The sequence below is a fragment of the Vulpes lagopus genome, chromosome 3 (genome assembly GCF_018345385.1).
Source record: "Vulpes lagopus strain Blue_001 chromosome 3, ASM1834538v1, whole genome shotgun sequence".
Taxonomy (NCBI): Eukaryota; Metazoa; Chordata; class Mammalia; order Carnivora; family Canidae; genus Vulpes; species Vulpes lagopus.
The window spans coordinates 126,755,747-126,773,751 of NC_054826.1; the positions used below are offsets into that span (position 1 = coordinate 126,755,747).

The 18,005-nt window shown below is 50.7% G+C and overlaps 2 protein-coding genes across 10 annotated transcripts in view; one reads left to right on the forward strand and one right to left on the reverse strand.

The window, feature by feature from the left end:
• NLRC3 (NLR family CARD domain containing 3) overlaps nt 1–11,181 on the forward strand; it is a 37,057-nt gene extending 25,876 nt beyond the window's left edge. For both annotated transcript variants that reach the window (XM_041749774.1, XM_041749773.1), the window contains exons 10-20: nt 1,212–1,295; nt 1,770–1,853; nt 2,513–2,596; nt 3,115–3,198; nt 3,679–3,762; nt 4,217–4,300; nt 6,146–6,229; nt 6,526–6,609; nt 7,284–7,367; nt 7,799–7,882; nt 8,178–11,181. In XM_041749774.1, the coding sequence (XP_041605708.1) occupies nt 1,212–1,295; nt 1,770–1,853; nt 2,513–2,596; nt 3,115–3,198; nt 3,679–3,762; nt 4,217–4,300; nt 6,146–6,229; nt 6,526–6,609; nt 7,284–7,367; nt 7,799–7,882; nt 8,178–8,268 (931 nt within the window). In that variant the 3' untranslated portion in view covers nt 8,269–11,181. The remainder of the gene's footprint in view (nt 1–1,211; nt 1,296–1,769; nt 1,854–2,512; nt 2,597–3,114; nt 3,199–3,678; nt 3,763–4,216; nt 4,301–6,145; nt 6,230–6,525; nt 6,610–7,283; nt 7,368–7,798; nt 7,883–8,177) is intronic.
• Nucleotides 1–18,005, reverse strand: part of CLUAP1 (clusterin associated protein 1) — a 61,927-nt gene that overhangs the window by 4,499 nt on the left and 39,423 nt on the right. For 4 of the 8 annotated variants that reach the window (XM_041749781.1, XM_041749782.1, XM_041749779.1 and 1 more), the window contains 2 exons: nt 17,818–17,874; nt 13,480–14,575 (listed from right to left, as the gene is read on the reverse strand). In XM_041749781.1, the coding sequence (XP_041605715.1) occupies nt 14,429–14,575; nt 17,818–17,874 (204 nt within the window). In that variant the 3' untranslated portion in view covers nt 13,480–14,428. Of the gene's footprint in view, nt 1–13,479; nt 14,576–17,817; nt 17,875–18,005 lie in introns of those variants that run through there. The other 4 variants (XM_041749777.1, XM_041749776.1, XM_041749783.1 and 1 more) reach the window with 2 other exon arrangements.

Here is an 18,005-nt window from a genome sequence, read left to right on the forward strand (position 1 = left end):
AACGAGTTGGCAAAGACAAGGAAATCTCACCCTTTTCTACAGCCAAGCAGACACAACCTGTGATATGTGTATTCTTGAGATAATCTGTGCTCCAGAGGACTGGACAGCACCATTTGTTGCACATAGCTTTTCCTAAATTTGCCTGGTAGCTGGGGTAGCCATCTGTTTACTGCCTTTATCCAAAGGAAAAACCAAACTTCTCCTATCTTTATGACAAGCAGGCATTTACAAAGTGGAGTCGTGCTGTCTTTCTTGATGTGTACATTTGAGAGAGATGGCTCCAAGACTCCTACAGGCTGTCAATCTGGCAAGAGGTTTATTTAGCTTTTAAAAAGACTTACTGGGATCCCTGGGTGGTGCAGCGGTTTGGCGCCCGCCTTTGGCCCAGGGCGCGATCCGGGAGACCCTGGATCGAATCCCACATCAGGCTCCCGGTGCATGGAGCCTGCTTCTCCCTCTGCCTGTGTCTCTGCCTCTCTTTCTCTCTCTCTGTAACTATCATAAAATAAAAAAATAAAAAATAAAAAACAAAATTTAAAAAAATAAAAAGACTTACTCCTCAAAGGGACAGCTTTACCATAGCAAATTTTCTCAAAGAAACGCTCTAAGGGAAACGCTGTCAGGGAAAGTTCCCCTTTGGAACCTAACGAAATTCCCTTCTGTTTACATCCTATTTCGCCTCACACAACACAGGTCGGGCCTTGTGTCTGTCCTCCTAGGATGAGCCTGGGGCTTGTGGGAACATTTCCGTCCTCCAGATTTGGTATAAAGGGAAGTAGCTGTTGCAAGAGGGCCTAAACGGAGCGTTGGCCTTCGGAGGACTGCAGGGCTGGGAGGCAGGCCGCTGGCTGGTCAAGAGGTAGATGGTTGGGTGTTGAGAGGGTTGCCTGAGTGAGGAGTCGGCGGGACTCACATGCAGGAGTAGCCACTCGAGAGCTTGCTAGATATTGTGCGTTCTCTGGTCACTGCTTTCCAGCTTCTGACAAGGGAGGGCCCAGCTGTCCTTGCTTCTGACACCCCCCATGGAATGATGTCAGTCTGCTGGCATCACTTCAGCATCAAGCCACAGACCTTTCCTAGAGACCTCTCTGCTGATGCTGTGATAGATGGAGGGGGCATTCGAGCACTCTGAGCACTCCCCTCGAACCGGACCACCCCTGCAGTGGGAATGGCTATGGCTGGCTGTGCTGAAAGACCCTTCTCTCCCACAGCCTACAGAAGAATACCATCGGGCCTGTGGGAGCCCAGCTGATAGCGGAGACCCTGAAACAGAACAGGAGTCTGAAGGAGCTCATGTGAGAAATGCAGAAGGGCCGAATATGTATCCTCACTGACTGCACAATGCCCAGCCCATCACAAATATTTGTGAGCATGAGGATGAATGGATGGATGGACAGATGGACAGATGTGTGGGTGCAAGATAGCTGACTTTGGACTCCAGCTTCCCAGGATTGGGCCTGTCTCAGACTTAAACTTACTGCCTTCCCAGCACTGCCTGGCCATCTTCACATAAAGTATCACAAAACCTCCCACTAGAGAGTTGGCCCTGCCCCTGCTAGGGAGTCAAGTACTTTGCTACCTTGACGTATACAGGCCATAAGGAGTCACTTGCAGAGGCTACGTGCGAGCCACAGACCCAAGCTAAAACAAGCTGTGCACTGGGCACCCTTACCACCACAGAGCAAGCACAGCCCTGCACCCTGGTCCCTGGGCCCCACCCTGCCAGGCTGCTCCCGAAAACCGACTCACCCTGGTCCCATCTCTTGCAGATTTTCCAGTAACAGCATCGGTGACGGAGGTGCTGAGGCCCTGGCTAAGGCCCTGAGAGTGAACCAGGGCCTGGAGAGTCTGGAGTGAGTCTGCCTGACTGCCCTCCAGGAGTGGCCGTGGGCAGAGGGTGACTCCCCTGGTTTCCCCACCTAGAAGCAGGCGGGTCCCGGAGGAGGGTTGTCAGGACCACTACTTCGCCAGAACCCAACCTCAGCAGCCCGGGTCATACTGTGACCTGTCCCACGCCCACCCCACCGTCCCATCCCGCCCCACCGGCTCCATTTCCCTAGACAGTGGAGGTTGGTGTTGACTGTGGAGTTTTCAGAGTGACAAACACCGAGTGCCCTTGAAAAGCTGGTACAGGTGACTGAAAAGGATGTCAGCCGTGGCGGCCTTGGTGGGGGCTGGGGGAGTGCAATGCTGCCCCCACACCGGGGAGACGCAGCGGCGCTGCTCTCTGGGGCTGCAGACACAACACACACTCCTACCCTGGGTATTTGGAGCCACTCACATAAGGCAGAGGCTAAGCTGTGGGGCTGATGTACTAGACCCACCTGCGCGGACCTAGGGCGTCTGGAACACGGGGGCAGGGACAGGAAAGAGGGATGAAGAGAAGGGCAGCGTGGGGTGACACCTACGGCCAGAGTCCCCCAGCTCTGCTGCACCTGACACCGGAGCAGCAGCTCCCGGCGGGTCGGGATGGCCATGCCAAGCACGTCCCGTCATCTTGTTCTGTTTGCAGCCTGCAGAGCAATTCCATCAGCGACGCGGGAGTGGCAGCCCTGACGGGGGCCCTCTGTGCCAACCAGGCCCTCACCAGCCTCAAGTAAGTCCTGGCTTCCCTCTCCAGTCAGTGTCCCTTTGGCCAAGGGGACTTTGGGACTTGGAAGGAAAGCCCACACCTCCCACTGCGGGCCTGTTCTGTATGATCTGTGGTTGGGCTTTTCTGGAACCTGGCATCCTGCACACTTCCTGCTCTCTCAGGGAGGGCGGGGCGGGGGCACAGGGGCACCTGGGGCCTCAGCTGGCCAGTTCTGCTGCTCCCTTCCAGCAAACCAGCCCCTGAGGCAGCTGAGCCTGGCCCCAGGCCCCTCACCTCTGACGGCCTGTCACCTGAGCCCCTTCCTCCTGCCGGGTCCCCTGTGGGTGGACCTACAGGGGGGACACTAGCAGTGGGAGCCTGGCTTGCTGGAGGCTCTTCTACCTCAGCCCTGATGGCTCAGGAGGCCCAGGTCCTGCCTGAGGTTCCTTTGTCTCCAAAGGCCGGAGTGCCGGGGCCTGTCTCCCCCCTCTCCCCCTGCCCCCAGCCCTCACACATCCGGTCAGGGGCTTCTCTCTCCCCAGTCTTCGAGAAAACTCTATCAGCCCGGAGGGAGCCCAGGAGCTGGCACGAGCTCTCCGCAGCAACAGCACCCTAAAGAACTTGGAGTACGTGAGTTGGGTGCAAGCTGCGCCTCCCTCGCCTACCTGGTGCCCTGGGGAGTGGAGGGCAGAGGGCGGCTCTACAGGCTGGGAAGGACCTGCTTGGGGAGGGCTGCCCGGAGGCCTGGCCGCTGGTGGTGACCCCACCACCCCCACGTGCTCAGTTACCTGCTGCCCCCTCCCCCAGCCACCTCCCCAGGGCGACGTGGGAGGGCCCAGGTCAGGGGCAGCGCAGTACAGGGACCAGGAGTGGGCTCCCAGAGGGTGATCTGTCCTGGGACCTCACTAAGCTGAATCCAGGTCCCCTCTCTGTGCGGCTGTCGGGGTTCAGTACAACAGCCTCAGGCACGGGCTTGGCACACGCAGGCTCCCCCAACGTGAGCTGGGAGGTCCTTGGGGAGGAGGGGACCTGGATTCCCGGCTGAGCAAGCATGGGGCCTCTGGCCAGCTAGCTCCTGCTTACTCGCCGTGTTCCCCTCCTCCCAGCCTGACAGCCAACCTCCTCCACGACCAGGGCGCCCAGGCCATCGCGGTGGCAATGAGAGAAAACCAGGCCCTCACGTCACTTCAGTGAGTCTGCGGCAGCCCCAGCCCATCCCGTCCCGTCCCCTCTGTGGGGCTGTAGGACCATCGTACCAGCTCCCCAGGAGAACGAGGCCAGCTTTGGGACCCCCCAGTAGGCTGCGCACTACGTCCTGCTCTGCCTCCTGGGGCGATTGCACAGAGGCCTATAGGGAGGTGGGCACCTATGCCATACCTCCGAGTGTCACAAGCTTCACGCAGGGGCCATCTGGGGTTTCTATTGGAGCCTGTTCCTGTGTTCACCCTTAAGCAGAGTGCTCATTCACCCTCTTCAACCAAACCTGAGGTGGGCTCCAGGAGTTCAGCCTATCAGTGGCGAGGACCTCATCCCACAAGGACCCCTGCCCTGCCTATAGATTCTCCTGGGAGAGTCCCCTCTTTCCGGAACCTCCAGAATATGCAGGGCTCCGCCCTGGGCTCACGTGTGTTTGTTTCTGTCCAGTCTGCAGTGGAACTTCATCCAGGCTGGTGCTGCCAAGGCCCTGGGACAAGCACTACAGCTCAACAGAAGCCTGACCAGCCTCGAGTAAGTGGGGCCTCGGCAGGGGCTGTAGGAGGGTCAGGGGAGCAAGGACTCCTGAAACCTTGGTGTCCACCAGGCACATGGCCTCCTCTGCCCTAAGGCCAGCAGGCATTTTTCTGCTTTAATAGCTTTCCTGAAGCATAATCCAGGCACCACAATAATCTACCCGTATAAAGTACAAAACTGACTGGTTTCTAGTACATCCACTGAGCTGTGCAACCATCACCACGATCAATTTGACAGCATTTCCATCACCCCAGGAAGATACCCCAGACTCATTAGCAGTCACTCCCCACTGCCCCCAACCCCAGCTGTGGCCAGCACACATGTGCTCTGTCTCTATGGAGTCACCCACGCTGGACGTCTTACATACATGGACTCATACTGTCTGCAGCCTTTGCAACCAACATCTTTCATTTAGTGTCATGTCTTTAAGGGTCACCCAGGTGGTGGCATGAATCAGAGCTTCATTCCTTTCTATGGATGAATCCTAGTCCAGTGTGTGCATAGACCACACTGTCCACTGATGGACACTGGGTTGTTCCCACTGTCTGGCTCTCATGACACTGCTGTGAGCCTTCGCGAGCCTTCATTTCTCGTGGCTACACACCATGAGTGGAACCGCTGGGTCGAGGGCTAACTCTGTGTTTAACCCTTTGAGCCTCACTGGCTTCTGACCAGGGTGTCTCACCTCTGGCTGGTTCTTGTGTTTGACATCCTGGTGCTCCCTACGGTTCTGTCCTAGGCCATCTTCTCTTGAATGACCTCTTTTCCAGAAGCTCTCCGCTCCCAGGCTCCTTGCCTTCAAAAAGCTCTGGTGCCCCCACGTCTATCCCCCAGAGGTCTCTCCTGAGCTCCAGACCTGTGTCACCACTGCCCACTCAGCATCTCCCCTAGGGCGCCTCACAGGAACTTCAAACTGCCCAAACCACCTGCCCATGAGCCTGCTTCTCTGGCCCCACCTCGTGAACAGGACCAGCCAGTCGTGTGAGCTAGAAACACCACCTCTGCTCTTGCTTCCCACCTGTGGCTGTCCTCCCTACGTTCCACAATTTCCCTTTGCCCCCACAGCCACCAGCAGGCCAGCAGCATCACTCACCTGCGTCACTGCAGGGGCACCTCTACATCCAGTCCATCCTCTCACACAGCTGGCCAAAGAGCTTTCCCAAACGTAAATCTGTCCCCGTCCTAGGTGAAATGCTTAAATGCTGCCCAGTGCCTGCAGAGTGAAGGCCAACCCTTAACATGGCTTCCAAAGAACGCCCCAATCTGCTTCCTGTGTACCTCCTCAGCCTCATTCCACGAGGTGGCGACTCGACTCAGTTTCTTTGGGTTTTGTGCGGATGTGCCAAGCCCCCTCCCCCATCTCTCGTCCTTCAGGTTTCAATTTAGACCTAGTTCTTCTGGCAGCTTCTGTGAGCAGTTGGCACATGGCCTCTGGGGCCTGCTCATTCAATCACAACTCCTCACCTGAGACAGACCTCGGCCTGTACAGCTCTGTGGACACAACACACACTCAAATGTCTGTCAGAATTCTTAACGCAAACTGTTCCCCTGAACACATGGGTGCCTACCCTAACTAAACTCTTAACCACTGACTGCTCTCGGACCTAGCACTTTACTCATGTGGAAGGGAAGGGAGGGGGAAAAAAAAGATGTAAAACACTGACCGGCAAAAACGGCCCGGTGGAGGGCTGTGACTTACTTCTCTGGCCAGCACATCCTTAGTCCCTTTTCCATTGTCCCTCTGTTTGCGTTTGAATTAAATCTAGAAGGGCCCAGCTCAGCAAGTCCTACTGGACTGCCAACCCCATGCCCCGTGAGCCCAGGGCCATGCTCTGTGTTCAGTTTACAGGAGAACGCCATCGGGGACGAGGGTGCGTCTGCAGTGGCCAGTGCGCTCAAGACCAACGCGACCCTCACCGCTCTCTAGTAAGTGCTAACGCGCACGCTGCCAGGGAGCCAGCCCTGCACCCGGCTCTCACACCCCCTGTCAGTTTTGCTTTCCAGCCAAGGAAGGTGTGTTTCGTTTTCCGAGTGTTAGCAAGTGGGACCTCGAGCATCTGGAAAGCAGGAAGTAGGGGCTCAGAGAGCGTTCTCCCTCAAACTCTCCAGGAGCCCCCATGTCCCTCCTGGACTCGCAGTGGCAGCTCCCGTCCTAGGCGGCGCAGGGCGGGTGCAGGCTGCAGGGGCCCTGCCTGCCCGCGCTGACTGCACCTCTCCCACAGCTTGCAGGCGGCCTCCATCGGGGCCCGGGGCGCCCAGGCACTAGGGGACGCCCTGGCCATGAACGGAACCTTGGAGATTCTTGAGTAAGTGTCCCCGTCTCTGGCTCTGGTCTGTTCCCAAAGAAACCACACTGTTGTCAGAATGAAGATAATGGAAGAAAAGAACTGTCAATTTACGTGGAAACTCACAGATCATTCAAACACCGTCCTTCAGGTCAAGCAAGCCGCAGCTTCCCCATTCCCACACCATACTTCCTCCCTGCGAGCCCCTACTGTCGGGCCTCCTCACCCTAGGTACCCGCTCTCGCCTTGCCAGGCGGCGCACGTCCTGAGGTCCCCGTGTAGGGGTCCCTGGCTGTGGAGCTCGCTCTATGAGAGGATCCAAGGTCCTGGGGGCAGGGGTTACCCTGGATGCGGCTCTCAGGCACGTGCCAGTCATTTCTGCTCCTGATGCTGAGCACGCGGGGACCACTGGCTGCAATGCTGCCTCTTGTCTCAGCCCCGCTCTCCGTCCTTGGGGATGGAGGAGGGTGAGGGCTCCCACAAACCACCCAGGTTGGCCAGCTTCACCCCTCCACCCGTGTCCTGCTCCCCAGAGCCAATCTCCGTTCTGTGCTTGGAGCGAGGAAGGAACCACCTCACCTCCATGGTGGCTGAGTCCATGCTTCCTCTACCCAGTAGCCCCGGCTCGTCTGAAGAGGTACGGTTTTCATCCCACAGGGGTCACTGTGCCTTAGGGTTCCTATCTCTCCTGACAGCTTACGAGGAAACGCCATCGGGGTGGCTGGAGCCAAAGCCTTGGCAAATGCCCTGAAGGTGAACTCAAGTCTCCAAAGACTCAAGTGAGTGGCTGTAGAGACCCACCTGCGCCCAGAGCTGCAGACTTCACTGCTGGAACCTCCCCCTTGAGATGAGCGGCTCTTGGGGTCCTCTGTAGCTGCTTCCTTCCAAATAGTGAAAGCTCTGACTACTAGAGTCCCTCTTGCAGATGGATGCATTCATTCTGTCTAGCTTACGTCAGAGCTAAGTCACTTAATGCCTGCATTTTTGGTCTTACGTCTTCCATGGCACTTAGACGAGACCACCTGGCTACTTGTAGACACTGGCCTCAGGGGTAAATGCCCCCTTGCTGTTGCTAGGACACTGATGGACAAATCAGCCCCAGAACTGTCTTTCTTCCGCTGCCCCCCAAGATAATGTGGCGTAGCTTTCTGGGGCGTGTTCTTCTGTCCTGAGTGGCTCACGGTGGTGTCTCCATCTTTTCTCTGCCTAGTCTTCAAGAAAATTCCTTGGGGATGGATGGGGCGATATGTGTCGCCACTGCACTGTCTGGAAACCATGGCCTCCAGCACATCAAGTGAGTGGGGCTCGGCGGCACCTGCCCTTTCCTGCCATTCTTGCTCCCTTGGAGCGGCGCCCAGGTCAGGCTCTGCCTTCTGCCCGATTCTCAGTGGGCTCCTGGGTCTTCCAGCAGTTCTGCAGTGAAATTCAGTATAAAGGGGAGTCATTCTGGCCCTGTCCATGGGGGGGACCCTGGAAGCATGAAGGTGTTGGCTGGAGCTCTGCATTTCGTGCTCTTTACTAATGAGAACCTGCAGGTCCCTGGGCCTCGAGCCCATCTCTCAAGCCCTGTCCTAATGTTTCTCTTCTAGTCTCCAGGGAAATCACATTGGGGAATCTGGTGCCAGGATGATCTCAGAGGCTATCAAGACAAATGCTCCTTCGTGCACTGTTGAGATGTGAGCAAAACAAGTTCCTGGTGGACCTGGCAGGACAACAGGCAGACCAACAGCTGGAAGCTTTTGAATGGAAAGACAATTTTCCAGGGTTCCTTCCTGTGGTCTGGGAATGATGTTGACCCACACAATAGCTGGTCTCCTGCAAGGAGGCAGGAAAGGTGCTGTCAAAGAGGTCACGAGCAACTCTCTCAGTCCCAGGTCAGTCCAAGTAGGGGTGAGATGGATTCTCTGCTCTGGTGCAGAGAAGGGATGTCCCCACCAAGGACACAAGCTTTAAAGCTCAGCAGGTAAGAAGCTGGTACAAGCTTATTTATACACTGAGGTCTTCATGTGCCTCTTTTATTATTATTTCCCTTCTCCACTTGTTAAAATCACTCCTCCCCACTCTGAAAGGAGCTTCCATCTTCAAGCCTATATAGGGTATCAACTTGGCATCGGTGACAGAGGGACCGCTCTTTTCTCAAGAAGACTAGAACATTTTAGGTCTATGATCATTAGAAACACATGGAAAAATTGATAATTTTTGAAGAGAAATAAAGGATTACAGGATTAATTACAGGATTCTGGAGACAAAGACAAAAAGAGGTTCTCCAAGGTTCTTGCCACCTTTATCCATTATGAAATCTCTCAATGGCATGGATTATGTCTGGCATACATTATGGGGGATCTGGCATGCTGGTTATCAACGGCACATTAAACGCTGATGCCTTAATGTTATCCTATACTGGGCTTCCAAAACCATGACTGTGCCTGCAGCTTCTCCGTGAAGGCCAGCAAGCTGAGCTTCCATGTGGTCCAAGTTGCCTCACGTGTGTGTCTGGGATGAAGGGAAAAAGACCCCAATGGACACCACAGTTCTCATCAACTAAATAACCAAGGAAAATACTTATAAAGATTATAAAGTCACTACCATTTTAAAGTTTGAACAGGAAGCACACTTATTCCAAATGTGCCTTCAAAAATGAGGATTCAGGCAAAAATCCTCAATGGATGCTAAAGCCATGGATAAAAGCCTATTGAGGAAGAAGATAACCACCAAGTCTCAAAATAGACACAATAGCTGGTCTATTTGCCTCAGAAGTTAGGCCACAGTAGCCTAACTATCACCCCACGAGTGATAGTTACAAAAGATGGACAATTTTACAAATGTTTTCTTAACAAAGTTATTAAACCTAACATCACCGATAATGGGACAACTGGGCATGCTATGCCCCTGATGTGATGCACTGAAGACACATCATGCCAAAAATACTGATTTGAATCTTATCAGGAAGGAACAATCAGACAAAATCCAAACAGAGAGGCATTCTGGAAAATAACAGCAACAACAAAAACCAGCCTAACCTCTTCAAAAATGTCAATGTTATGAAAAATAAAAAAGGCTGGGGACTATTTTAAATTGTAGGAGATTAAAGAAACATAACCACCTACTGCAGGCTCTCTGATTAGATCTTCTACTGAAAAAAATAATCAGCTATAAAGAAAAGTACTTGGAAATGGGGGACATCCAAACGCAGGTCTTGTGTCATATTTATTTGGATTGCTGTGTTTTGGAAGATTTTTTTTTTGCGGGGTATAGAACCTAAAGGCTGGTATTTGGCCCTTAGTACTTTCAGGATGTTGCCATACTGCCGTCTGATTTGCACAGTGTCTGATTCAGTTGAGAACAAGACAGAACAAGAGTCACGGTTGCCAAATACTAGAGAAAGCCGTGTCTTGCTGGAATCCAGCATCAGCGAAACCTCAAGGGCCAAGGCAGTGGAGAAAAATCATGCTCCCCAGGGCCCTGTAAAGCAAGCCTCGTCCCTTCCTTCTCCTAAGTCTCCCTGGCAGCCCACTGACCAGCCCATGCTCTTGCCCACTGGCAAAGCAGAGAGGTTTACAAGGAATAGCTCTGCCATCGCAGGGAGGGCCGAAAGGTGATCTGGAGCTGAGGCGACACACCAGTAGCCAGCCCGGTGGGACTCTTCTTTTTGTTTTTCATTCTGAACCATTTCTATTGCTGTGTCTGCAGGGCCGGTATCTTCTCTTCTGTGGGCCTCAATCCCAGCTCGCACAGTCTTTGTCTCATTTCTTTCATCTCTATAAGCTTTGAGATTTATGTCTTATCACCTCTTAAGATGTTCATGCCTCCCTCCATCATCTCAGTAAAAAACTATCTGAATGTCCTTTTTTAAAAAAACTAATTCTATCATCTGTTATTTCTGAGTCACTTCTGGGTCTGTTTATTTTTCTCATTATGGTAATTTTTAACTGGACACCAGACATTGGGAATTTTATCTTGTTGGGTATGGACTATTTTTATATTCCTTAAAATTCTTGAGCTTTATTCTGGGACACATTACTTAGAAACAGCTGGATACTTTCAATGCTTGCTGTTTTAAGTTTTGTTAGCCAAGAACAGCCATCCTTATCTTAGGGCTACTGTGGCCTAACTTCTGAGGCATTGTCTCAGTATTCTGGGTACTTACTCCACCTGATGCCCAAGTCAAAAAACTCTTTTGGGTCCTTATCTACACCAGATGCTGTAGAAATCCAGGTGTAAAAGATCATGACATCAACCAAAGCCATCTTACTTTTACCAGCCCAGCTGGTTATCTGGTGCGTATATTTTCAATAGGCAATATGGATTTAAACAGAATGACTCCTAATGACGCCTTTACTTCATCAATTAATTACACACATTCTCTCTCTTATAGATTCAACCGCTCTCATTCCACATGCTAGTTCCCTCCAGCTAAAAAGTCATCTGAAAAAATAAAAAAATAAAAAAATAAAATAAAAAGTCATCTGAACACTCATCAACACTCACTGTGTTCACTTCAAATTCTTTTTTTTTTTTTTTAAATTCTTTTTTTTTTTTTTTAATTTTTTATTTATTTATGATAGTCACAGAGAGAGAGAGAGGCAGAGACACAGGCGGAGGGAGAAGCAGGCTCCATGCACCGGGAGCCTGATGTGGGATTCGATCCCGGGTCTCCAGGATCGCGCCCTGGGCCAAAGGCAGGCGCCAAACCGCTGCGCCACCCAGGGATCCCTCACTTCAAATTCTAACCTCTCTTCACATTCACTGGCTATCTGACTGCTCTTGGCTAAGGTCATCGGAGATTTCCTAACTGACAATTTCAGTGCCCTCTGTCTCAAGCTTATTTACAAGGATTCAGCACTTACTCATCTTTCCCTTCTTTGGAGATTCTCCTCTGCCTTGGCTTCCATAACATAACTGTCTAGTCCTCCACCTTCTCGTTACCCCTCTTCAATACTCTTTGGAAAATAAAAAAAAAATTTTTTCCTAATCATTAAAGTAAAATACAGTCACTTTAGAAAATACTTTCCCAGTCTCTTTTTCTGGCTCCTTGTGGCCTTTGCCCATGAGACACAGGCATTTCTCAGGCTCCCAACCTTGGCTCTCTTTCCATCCCATGTGTTCTCCCCCAAGGAATCTCACTGGAAAATAATCCTCAAACCTGTCTCCAGCCCTTACCCTTTTCCTGTCTTTATATTTATCTTTTGAGAATTTCATTTCATCAAAATAACATTCATAGTAATACACATAGTTTAAAAAGCCAAAAATTATTAGGTGTATATTGGAAAACAGCAGTCTCCTGTCTTGTCCCTCCCCTTCCCAAATACTCCTACTCCCCAAACTAAATGTCTGACGTGTACTATTTCTTGTTTTGTCATCTTAGAGATTATCTCTTGGCTTCTAAGTGGGAAAGGACCCTTGGATGTACATCAGCTAACATCCCCACTTTTTGTTTCTCCATCCTCTCAACAGAGAACATGATTTTTGTTCAAACCATTAGTCTCCATCTTATGCCTTTATTAATATTGATCACTCCTGAGCCACTCTCCTGTTCTTTTTAGAATAGTGCATCTTTTAAAAACTTAGTTTTCTATGTCACTATTGCTTAATCCTTTCCAGACTGCCCAGCAGAGGGGTAGAGGTCTACGGTCAAACACTGTGTCTCAGACACACAGGTTTCCCATCAGGTACATGTTTCTGTTATGAGCTCCCTTCCTGACTTCGGTGTCCTCCTGTTCCAGTCACATTCTCATCACAAGGGCTTCTGCTCTGGGCACGTTTAATTCCTTTCCAATTCTGCCAGTCACGGATTCTAGCACCTGAGTCTCCTGGGCCCATCTGACAGCTGGGATACGGATGCAGTGGGTCCTCCCAGACGACGGACACTGATATTATAGTTTACAACGCTAGCGAAAGAGCACTTGCAGGTCTTCTTCTGTCCTAGCTAAAAGGGAAACAGTTCCTCACACTGCCCATTGGAAGTCCCTGGACTTTGTTCTCACGGCTGCCACCAATAAAAATTAAGGACTTGAAAAATTCCTCTACATTTTCTGTCAATATATACGTTGTAAAGCATTTTAAGAGGTCCTTTAATTATATAGTTAAAAACAACAGCGACTGTCGAAAATGATCTAAATACTGGTTTTTCACTGACCTAATCACACAGTCTTATCTGGGGCTCTGAGGCTTGGCCAAAGCCAGTGGCAAGAGGTCATACGGCACTTGGCACACTCAACTGCTGGGTCTGTTACAGTGACAGACATACATTCATAACTATGATCAGGTTCTTGAAGCTCCTTGGTTGAAAGAAGCTGCTCTAGGAAGGAGGTGCCATTCCACAATGACTGCCCCAAGTCAGTTAACCAAAGCATCGAGGGATGAAGGATGATGAAGAGGTGAAACAATAAATGGCCCATCGCACAGGCACCTGTGTATGTGTGTAGGGGTGGCCTGCTGCGTGGGCCACACTCTCATGTTAATGCTCATTAGTAGAAAATTATCACACGAGGAAAAGAAAAATACATTGTTTTGTTTTGATTTGGTTTTGTTTTTCAAAATATAAGGCAGGTCAGACTCAGGGAAACCAAAACTAGAACATCCAAGAAGACACAGTGACTTGCACCTCAGAAGCCACAGCATCTGAGGGGGTTGGCATGGCTCCCGACACTCCCATTCCCTTTTTAGCTCATTTCAATGATGACACATCTCAATCGCTGGTGAATTAACTTAATGCTGAATGTTTAAAAAAGAGGGTAATCTATGTAGAAGTTAGGAAAAGACAGAGAAAAAAGCAAAGATGATAGAAATAACTGTCACATTGTCTCCTAACAATTTATATGCTACCATAGTAACGTGTAAACTTCTCCTAAGTATTTATGTTATAGGTGCAAATAAACAATATAATTACACTTTGAAGTAAAACTTATTTAATAACATAAAAACATGGAATTAAACACATTTATTACAAGTTAAATAACTTCAGAAATCTTCTGACTTCTATAACTGAAAATAAATGAAAACTGCTCCGTGTTTTCCATATCAGAAAAACAAAACAACTGCACCTGTCACTTCTCATTTCACATCAGGGAAATTATTCTAATTCAACCTATTATTCTCTTCAACCTAATGCAATCCTGGTTCATTTTTTTAGAGTCAGAAACACAAGTGTGTACCAACACTTCAGTAATTTGCTTTCCTAAGGAGGAATGTCACCCTTTTGAAAGAAAATGAGTATTTATATTCTGCAGCATCTCTCTGTTGCCTGATTTTTAATCATAGTGAGTTTTCACCTAACTTAGCTAACTTTCATTTAGAACGTTTTAGTAAAATACAGTTAAAGCTTGGTATTGTGAACGTATAGAAGAAAATAAGACCACGGAATGAAAGCTAGAATTAAAAGCCAGTGTACAGTAAATGTTCGAAATCCTACAGGTGAGGAGGAGTCAAATGCTCCCCCACAATTTCTAAACGGGCCCTAGTGCCCAGCCCATGTCCCTCACCCCGACTCTTAGAGGAAAACACATCCCAACAATAATCAAGACCTGATGGTGCTCTTAGTTCTCCTCAGGTCTGTGCCCCACACTTGTGCATCTCTAAGAACATACACATTTCCCAAGTTTCAGGAGATAAATAAGGCAAAAAACAAAAACAAAAAACCCACATCCTCTTTGGGGTTTGCTTTAGTTCTTGGTGAAGCTCTGTGGATTAGCACAGAGGAGGCTAGAGAAGAATTAGCTGTTGCTTCATTAACAAGTCCAGCTGGTTTAGTGAACAAGATAGGTTTCCTTCCTAACCTTCCAATTCCCGTTTACCTATAGATCTGAGGGATTTAATCAATCTGGTCCCTTGGGCAAGAAGGTCAGAAGTCATTGTCGCTTTCATCCAGGGGCTCAGGCTTCCGGACCCTTTGACTGGGCTTAGCTGGTGAGAGAGCAATGCTCTCATCTTCCAAATCATCGTCTTCTTCATCACCCTCCATGTCAATCTCACTGTCCTCGGAGTCCTCCTGTAGGAAGACCACAAAGACAACTGAGGACCTGCCTCATACCCACAGCTTGTAAGCTGAGACCCTTGTTCACCAGCAGCTCAGTAACTAGCAACGTCCTCATGTGAAGGGAGAGCTGGGCGGAGCAGCAGTCAGGCTGTGGGGGCATGAGAAGGGGACCCATGGCTGACACTGCCAGCGGAAATATCATAAATGGATCAGCTAACCAGTGACCTTCGGACACCAGTGTGCAGCCATGCTTGGTGCTATGGGGCTGGCTTTCCCAGGGAAAACACCACTGGATCTGCACCAAAGCTCACCTGCCACTGCTCTGCCCCTCGGGGCCCAGACATCCACCAGGGGACAGCAAAGAGGAGGGTTGGGTGTTTTTGTTTTTTGCATTGTATCAGATAGGGGATGGAAAGCCACACAGGAAATGGGCATAAGGAGCAAAGTAAAAGGAACAGCCTCTCCATCACCTGGATCTAGGGAGACCAACTCGGCTAGGTTTTTTTTTTTTTTTTTTTTTCGGCTAGGTTTTAAAGTGCAAGTTCTGTGTCTCAAGTAAACCAAGATGGCTAGCCATTCTAGCTAGATCATTCCTACCAGCTTATATACATGCTGCAATTTCCTTCTTAAAAATACAAAACCAGGGCAGCCCAGTTGACTCAGTGGTTCAGCACCACCTTCGGTCACAGCATGATCCTAGAGACCCGGGATTGAGTCCCACATTGGGCTCCCTGCATGGGGCCTGCTTCTCCCTCTGCCTGTGTCTCTGCCTCTCTCTTTGTCTCTCATGAATAGATACATAAAATCTTTAAACAAACAAACAAACAAACAAACAAAACCCCCAAAATTAATCCCACCTTCCTCCCCAGCTGCTCTGCCCTGGTCTTCTACCTTCTAACAGTGAAACTCCCTGAAGGAGTTTTGATCCCACTCTCCTGCCAGTTGCCCTCTCACTGCCTCCTCAACACACTCGGCAGGGTGAAGGCCAGCTCTCATAGTGATGCAAACATTCAGTGGATTCAAACCCAATGGGTGAGTCCCATGTGCCTTGTGACCCCCAAGCTGCATCCAGCACAGGCTGCTCCTTCCTTGAAAGCCACTCTGCCCCAGTGCACCCTTCTCTCCTGGTGCCCACCCCACCTCACCCCAACATCTTCAAAGTCTTGCCCCCACATGCTCCATCTCCTTGACCCTGCAACACAGCTCAGTTCGGAGCCTTGAGCCTCCTCTCTTCTTTCTACTCTGTCCCTCACACAATCACACGTTGTGTCAGTGTGGCCTGAGGACCACCTAAATACCATTGTATTTAGGTGGGCTTCAACTCCAGCGCAGACCTGACCAAATTAAACTCCAAATTCAACTCCAGCGCAGACCTGACCCTTGCATTCCAGACTTAAACTCCAACTGGCTACTTAACCCTAGCATGTGGATGGCCAGCAGGCAACGCATGTGTAGAGAGTCCAAAACCAAAGTCCTGCTCTGCTCTTCAAGCCCTCCTCAGGCCTGCCCCATCTCAGGGAAATGCAAACTCTCTGTATGCTATTAGCCCACCACAACCCAAGTGACGCATCCCTCGTTTCTCTCCAAATACCCTAAGTCCAATTAACAAAACTTCATGGTTCTGACCTTGGAAACACCCAGAATCTGACCACTTAACACCTGTGCTGCCACTACCTCAGGCTGAGCCGCCAGCACCTCCAGACTAGGGCAAACACCTGACTGGGGTCTCTCGAACACCCGTTAGCTCTGGGCACTGCTGGGCTCACGATTTCTGGGCCCTCCCAGGGCACTCACAGAGAACCCCAGGTCCTCATCACGTCCTGCAAAGTTCTGCACAGCCCCTGCTGCCTTTTGCTGCTCCTACCCTCAGCCCACTCCGTCCCAGTCATGCCACCATCTCTAGGCCTCCAATGCAGGAACTCCATTCCCTGTGCCTCAGATGCCCCTCCCTGCACCATGTCCCTCCTCCCATTCAGGCCTCTGCCTGTCACCTGATCTGAGAGACATTCCCTGAGGGTTCAAAGTATATCAATCACCCCCTTCAACCATGTCACTCTGTTCCCTGAACAGCTTTTTCTTCTTGCCACTATGACCCAATGTATCTGCTTAATTACGCATTACCCATAATCTGTGACCACACCTCACGTAACAGGTACTCCGGAAGTATCTTCAAGGAGATGCGTGAGCCGCTGACGGACAAGCCGTGTGCCTGGGGAGAGCGTGGAGGCAGCTCCCAGAAACAAACAAGCAACACGAGGCACAGGGAGATGGAAGCTGCGGCTAAGGCATTTGCTCTAAGAGAAAGCTATGCACATGACCAAGCAGATGGTAGGATGAGGCACCAGACGGTGCTGTCGAGGCATGCCCAGCACCCCCACCAGACTTCTTAGTCCTGCCTCGAATGTGTAAGATTGATGGACAGAAGCTACTTAACCATCCAGCCCTGACTGTTAAAAAATGTTCGAGATGGTTTCTCTGCTTCTCTAAGGCTACCTTCTGTGATTTCAAGGCTCAATCTTCTCTGTGCATCTTGGCCAACAAACCTGAGTGACCTCTCCCTCCATGGATTTTGGTTACAATATATACTGTTGGCACTAAATAAAGGGATCTTCTGTCAAGACGGTCAGGCTCCTGTTCTGTCCCTGTGCAGGCACTAGTCCCACACTCCAGACATATGGGGTAACTGACCTGATGAGGAGCTCTGTGGTCTGTGGGCCCCATCACCCTTTCCCTCCGGGGCCTCACAGGCTTGCTGGAGACCGCCACAAGGAAGACAGACCCAGGGTGACCGACGTGGCAGCCCCAGCAGCAGGGCCCCATTCTGGTGAGTCTCCCAATCAGTATTACCTCAGGGATGCTCAAGTTGCCAGCAGCCTGATGTCGCAGCCTCCTGTCCCACCTCTCTGAGGCCCGTATCTCAGGAGAGACTCCTTTTCCTGTTCCCTCCCCAGAGAGGACCTGAACAGAGGGCCCTCAGCAGACCCCCTTCTTTTCCAGGCTACACTCCAAGGCCTGACAACCTTCCTCGTCTCTTGTTTCAGTGCTCACCCCTCCTCCCCTGCACGGGCATCTCTAGGCAACTGTGCAGTTCACTGTGGATCCTCTGCACCTGGCTCTTGCCCAGGACACACAGGCATTACCGTTGGGGAAGGCTTTCCAGTGGCTCTGAGCTGGCTCACTCCCTCCCTCCCTCCCTCTCTCATACACACACACACACACACACACACACACACAAGATGAAAAAGAAAACCAACCTGCTTCTTGGAGCTGGAAGTCTTGCATTTACCTAAGAGAGCTGGTGCTGCTTCCATCTTTGGAAAGCAAGAATGGAAAGAACAGTGAGAAGGAAAAAAGCGGGGGGAAGGCAAGCACATTCATTTGAAAAGAAAAGAGTCATCAACAAGCAGAGCAGAGTCCAGCTCCTCGGGAGGCCGAACTCTGG